At 32.8% G+C, this 5,809-nt stretch overlaps 1 protein-coding gene across 2 annotated transcripts; it reads left to right on the top strand.

Moving 5' to 3' along the window:
• Window positions 1–501: 501 nt before the first annotated feature.
• On the top strand, window positions 502–5,287 carry LOC100247976 (receptor-like protein EIX1). Of its 2 annotated transcripts, XM_059739757.1 has the most exons (3): window positions 502–519; window positions 859–2,736; window positions 3,495–5,287. In XM_059739757.1, the coding sequence occupies exons 2-3, from the start codon at window positions 1,755–1,757 to the stop codon at window positions 5,009–5,011; spliced, it is 2,499 nt and encodes an 832-aa protein (XP_059595740.1). In that variant the 5' UTR covers window positions 502–519; window positions 859–1,754; the 3' UTR covers window positions 5,012–5,287. The 2 variants fall into 2 exon arrangements, with proteins under 2 accessions (XP_059595740.1, XP_059595741.1); XM_059739758.1 differs by lacking the exon at window positions 502–519 and having other exon boundaries at window positions 625–2,661.
• The last annotated feature ends 522 nt before the right edge of the window (window positions 5,288–5,809 follow it).

Raw genomic sequence — 5,809 nt, 5'->3', positions numbered from 1 at the left:
GGGGTTAAAAGTATGAATCAGTTAACTTTTTAAATTAAGTAAAAAGTTACATATTTTAGTTTTTTCTATTTAATTAAAAATATTGATAAATAAGTTAAAAGTTGGAAAAAAAAATTAAAACAAATAGTTGAAGTTCGAAATTAAATTGCATTTTATATTAAGTTAAAAAAACAAACATCACTTAAATATTTTTTCTTGGCAAAAACTTTTTAGAAAAATAGTTACAAATTCAGCTTTTTTACTTCATATACACAATTTGATCATAATCAAGTAGTAGTAATTGGTTTCCCACCGTTTTAAGCCCAAAATGGTTGGTAAAGGTCACCTGAATTGGAAAGTGAATTGGTCAACAATTGAATCGGTTCAATTGGTTGGTCTAGTCTATTTTTAAAAATATTGCTAAAAAGAAAGGAAAGGAGTCTATCACTATCATCCACATGGTTTCTAGTTGAATTATCTTCTATATATGTCTCTGCATCTAAAGGAATGACTACACCAGAAAGAAAAAATAAAAAATTGGTAACATCCTACTCCACTAATAATGCCAAGTTATTTACAGTGTTTCTCGCTATCTAATGCTTCAAGTTTTTTTTTTTTGTAGGTGATTTCTACAGTTGGAATGTATGATCAATAGCAATCATCAAAGCATATTTGATATTTGTTGGGATGATTTCAATTATATTTTCTTTGACATGTATTCAAATATGTTGTTTACTTGGGAATTTTTAATCTTATTAAACAAATGACTAGTTAAATTAAATATGTTATTAATTGTCTAATGTCTTGTTTCCATTACTAATTGAATTTTGTCACTATTTTTCTTGTTGTGTTGGAACTTAATTTTACTTGTTTCTACAGGTGTTCCTAGATAGAGAAAATTTCAATTCTCAATCATTCTATGTTTAATAAAAAGAGAACTTACTTGTTAAGGTGAGACCATTTTGGGAAATTGCTTAAAAAATGATAAAGATGATCTTACTCACTTCAAAAATGGTCTCAAAGGTTCTAACAACCAGATTTCATCATGGAGAGGGCTCGATTATTGTCAATGGGAGGGAATTGATTGTGAAAATAAAATGGGAGTTGTTATTTCAGTTGATCTTCATAACCCACATTCTCCCGATGAAGCATATGAGAATGAAACTTCTATGAACTTGAGTGGAGAGATTAGGCCTTCATTGATAGAACTCAAATCCTTGAGATATTTAGATTTGAGTGGGAACTTATTTGAGCATATTTCAATTCCTGAATTCTTTGGATAGTTAAAAAATTTAGAATATCTAAACCTATCAAATTGTGGGTTTAGTGGTGCAATTCCTCCTAGCTTGGGAAACCTCTCTAATTTGAAATTTCTTGATCTTTCTAGCCATGAATCTTTTGATTTATTTATTAATTTTGAATCCTATGATTTATATGTTAATGATCTTGAATGGATGACTAGTCTTGTTTTACTTTACCAATAATGCCAAGTTGTCTCTAGTGTTTTCCTCTGCCTAATGCTTCTAAGCTTCTCTTGTGGGTGATTTCTATAGTTTTGATAAGCAACAATCATCAGACCATGTTTGATATGGATATGTGTTCAAGTATGCCATCCATTTGACATGTTTTAATCTTATTAAACTTATGATTGATTAAAATATGTGTTATTTAATATCCAATAACTTGAAGTTTTGATTACTTATCAAATTTCATCACTATTTTGATTCTTCTATTGAAACTTAATATTAATTACTTGTTTTTATAGGTGTTCTTGGATGGAGAAAATTTCAATTCTTGGTTTCCTTTTTGTCATTCTATGTTTAATAACAAGAGATCTTGCTTGCAAGAGTGAAACCCTTGAGGGAAATTGCTTAAAAGCTGATCGAGAAGCTCTTCTTGACTTCAAAAATGGTCTCAAAGATTCTTCTAACAACCGGCTTTCATCATGGATAGGAGGCAATTGTTGTCAATGGGAGGGAATTGGTTGTGAAAATAACACAGGAGTTGTTATTTCAATCAATCTTCATAACCCATATTATCTTGAAGAAGCATATGAAAATTGGAGCTCAATGAACTTAAGCGGGGAGATCCGACCTTCTTTGATAGAACTCAAATCTTTGAGATCTTTAGATTTGAGTGGCAACTCATTTGAGAATATCCCAATTCCTAAATTCTTCGGATCTTTGAAAAATTTACAATATCTAAACTTATCAAATTGTGGATTCAGAGGTGCAATTCCTCCAACCTTGGGAAACCTTTCTAATTTGCAATTTCTTGATCTTTCTTCCATTGAATCTCAGTTATTTGTTAAGGACCTTGAATGGATGACTAATCTTGTTTCCTTAAGGCATCTCAAGTTGAACTATGTCAACCTATCAATGGTAGGATCTCACTGGATGGAGGTATTCAACAAGCTTTCATTTTTAACAGAGTTGCACCTACAACATTGTGGGCTCTCTAGTTCAATTTCATCTCTAAACTCTATCAATTTTACTTCACTATCTGTCATAAGCATCAGTGGCAACTCTTTCCGGTCAAAGTTCCCAATATGGCTTCTAAACCTTAGCAGCCTTGTATACATTGATGTAAGCTTTAATCAGTTATATGGGCAGATTTCACCTGGCCTTGGGGAACTACCTAACTTGCAGCACTTGGATCTATCTTGGAACAAAAATCTCACAGGTAGTTGCTCTCAACTGTTAAGCGGAAGCTGGAATAAGATAGAATTTCTGAATTTGGCAATCAATAAATTTCTTGGTACTTTTTTAGCTTAGAAAAATTATTATTGCTTATTGATTTCGATACATCAAAATAAGTAGTGGTTCTACAGTTTAACACTTGTTTTTAAAAAATATTTTGCATTAAATTATTCTGACTTTCTAATAATCTCTTACTTTTATCATTAAACCATCAAAGCAACTTCAATTATCTTCTCACCACTCATCAAATTATTTTCTCATAAACTCTCTCTCTTTTTTTTTGAAAATTATTTTAAATTAAATTATTTTTTACTCTTGATGATGCATGATTTGTCATAAATTCATTGCACAATTGACCAATAAAGGGGACTTTTTAGGGCTTTTGATGTATTTGAAAGATTACACTACAAAATCTAGGTTTTGGTTGTAAACAAATTTTAAAATAGTTTTCTAAAATCATTTTTTGAGTTTTTTATAATAGTTTTACAAATATTATAATGTATTTTGTTTCTTGTAAACCTTTTTAAAATATTTTTTCAAAATCAAAATTTGAGTTTTTTTATAATAATTTTTACAAATATTATATTATATTTTGAAACAAAATTTTGTTTGGAAACTTTAATTTCTAAAAACAATATTCTCAATTTATTCCATGCAGACACTTGTTTCTAAAAATATTTTAAATTATATTTTCTCCGTTCATTTGATAATGCATTAAGAAGGCAAAGTTTCTTACCTTTCTCGTGAACTTTCTTATTTTTCATAAAACAATTTATTAAAAACAAATTATTTTAATACTCTTGATGATGATTGCAGGAAGTTTCTCTGAGTTTCTCGAAGAGATCAAAAACTGCAGTTCTGAAGGTCCTTTACCAGAACTGGGGTATTTGGACTTGTCCTCGAATCAATTAGTGGGCCGATTGCCAGAACAGTTGAGTCAACTGGAAAAACTTACATATCTCGATCTATCCCACAATAAGCTTCAAGGCCCTATCCCTGCTTCTTTTGGGACATTCAAAAATCTGAATGAGATGCGGCTTGGATGGAATGAACTGAATGGGAGTCTCCCAGTTAGTTTTGGACAACTTTCTGAATTGGTTGTATTGGAAGTTTATGGGAATCGCTTGACTGGAATTCTTTCTGAAGAACATTTTTCAAAGTTAAGTAAGTTGAAGACTCTGTTGATGGATGGAAATTCAGGTCTCGTTTTGAATGTTTGTTCCACCTGGGTCCCCCCATTCCAAATTGCTGATCTGATTATGGCTTCATGCAATTTAGGCCCTTCATTCCCGACTTGGCTTAGGTCTCAAAAGGAGGTCTCCTATCTGTATTTGTCAAATGCTAGCATCTCAGGTTCCATACCCAAGTGGTTTTGGAATATGTCTTTTCATCTGCAGACCATAATACTTTATGACAATCAGTTACAAGGTCAGCTACCAAATTCATTAAAATTTCCTTCTGGTGATGCTGTAATCGATTTCAGTTCCAACCTCTTTGAAGGACCTATTCCTTTTTCAATCAAAGGGGTTTCTTCACTAGATCTCTCCCACAATAAATTTTCTGGCCCTATCCCACTGAGCAGAGGTGAATCTATGTTAGACTTGAATTACCTTTCGCTTTCGGAAAATCAAATAACAGGGACCATCCCAGATTCCATAGGACACATCACCTCTCTTCGAGTCATTGATTTTTCAGGGAATAATTTGACTGGAAGCATTCCTTCTACCATAAATAATTGCTTTAGCCTAATTGTTCTAGACCTTGGAAATAACAATTTATCTGGGACCATCCCAGATTCCATAGGACACATCACCTCTCTTCAAGTCATTGATTTTTCAAGGAATAATTTGACTGGAAGCATTCCTTATACCATAGGTAATTGCTCTAGCCTAATTATTCTTGACCTTGGAAATAACAATTTATCTGGGATGATACCAAAGTCCTTGGGCCAGTTACAATGGCTCGAATCATTGCATCTGAACGATAACAAGCTTTCAGGAGAGCTCCTCTCGTCTTTCCAAAATTTATCAAGGTTAGAACTCCTTGATCTCAGTTATAACCAGTTATCGGGTAAGGTTCCTTCATGGATTGGAACTGCTTTCATAAATCTTGTAATACTCAACTTGAGGTCAAATGTATTTTTTGGAAGACTTCCCTTCCAGCTTTCAAATTTAAGCTCCCTACATGTCTTAGACCTTGCACAAAACAATCTGATGGGTGAAATTCCAGTCACTTTGTTTGAGCTTAAAGCCATGGTTCCGGAGTATAACAAGAATATATATCCTTTGTATGACCATGTGAGCAACTCTTGTATGAAGAACGATTGGTGGTGATTATGAAAGGCCAAAGTCTTGAATACACCAGGACTCTTTCTCTGGTTGTAGGCATAGACCTATCCGACAATAATTTAAGTGGAGAGCTTCCCCAAGAAATAACAAAATTGTTTGGTTTGGTGGTTTTGAACTTGTCTGGGAATCACATCAGTGGCCAAATTCCTGAAAGCATTTCAATGTTGCACCAGTTATTATCTCTTGATTTGTCAAGGAATAAGCTTTCCAGCAGCATTCCTTCAAGCATGGTTTCATTAACATTCTTGAGTTATTTGAATCTATCGAATAATAATTTCTCTGGCAAGATCCTCTTTATGGGGCAAATGTCAACCTTCAATGAGTCGGCCTTTGTTGGAAACCCTAATCTTTGTGGAGCTCCATTGGTCACAAAATGCCAAGATGAAGATCTAGATAAAAAGTATAGTGCTATTGAGGACAAAAATGATGGTGGTTATATTGATCAATGGTTTTACTTGAGTGTTGGCTTGGGATTTGCAATGGGTATTTTAGTTCCATATTTTGTTTTGGCAACAAGGAAATCTTGGTGTGAGACCTACTTTGATTTTGTGGATAAAATTGTCAAATGGTTGTTGAGAGGAAGAGCAACCTATGCCAAAGATCACCTGCAAAGGTAATAAATTTTGTTTGTAGATCTTTATATGCTCTATGTATAATTACAAGCTTTGAAAGTGAATGTCATTACAGTTGCAATAAAAGGCAAATTTTCTCTTTGAATTTATTCAAAGAGAAATTTCTTAATATAAAAAGGACCTTTATTAAGATCAATAGTGATTCTCAAAG

The sequence above is a fragment of the Vitis vinifera genome, chromosome 9 (assembly GCF_030704535.1).
Source record: "Vitis vinifera cultivar Pinot Noir 40024 chromosome 9, ASM3070453v1".
Taxonomy (NCBI): Eukaryota; Viridiplantae; Streptophyta; class Magnoliopsida; order Vitales; family Vitaceae; genus Vitis; species Vitis vinifera.
This window is presented reverse-complemented; position numbering and strand designations above follow the sequence as displayed.

What these genes read in the sequence shown, in the direction of transcription:
- LOC100247976 (XM_059739757.1), top strand. Translation starts at nt 1,755, where the DNA reads ATGGAGAAAATTTCAATTCTTGGTTTCCTTTTTGTCATTCTATGTTTA. An exon ending in GGCAATCAATAAATTTCTTG is followed by an intron (nt 2,737 to 3,494) that starts GTACTTTTTTAG and finishes TGATGATTGCAG; the next exon opens with GAAGTTTCTCTGAGTTTCTC.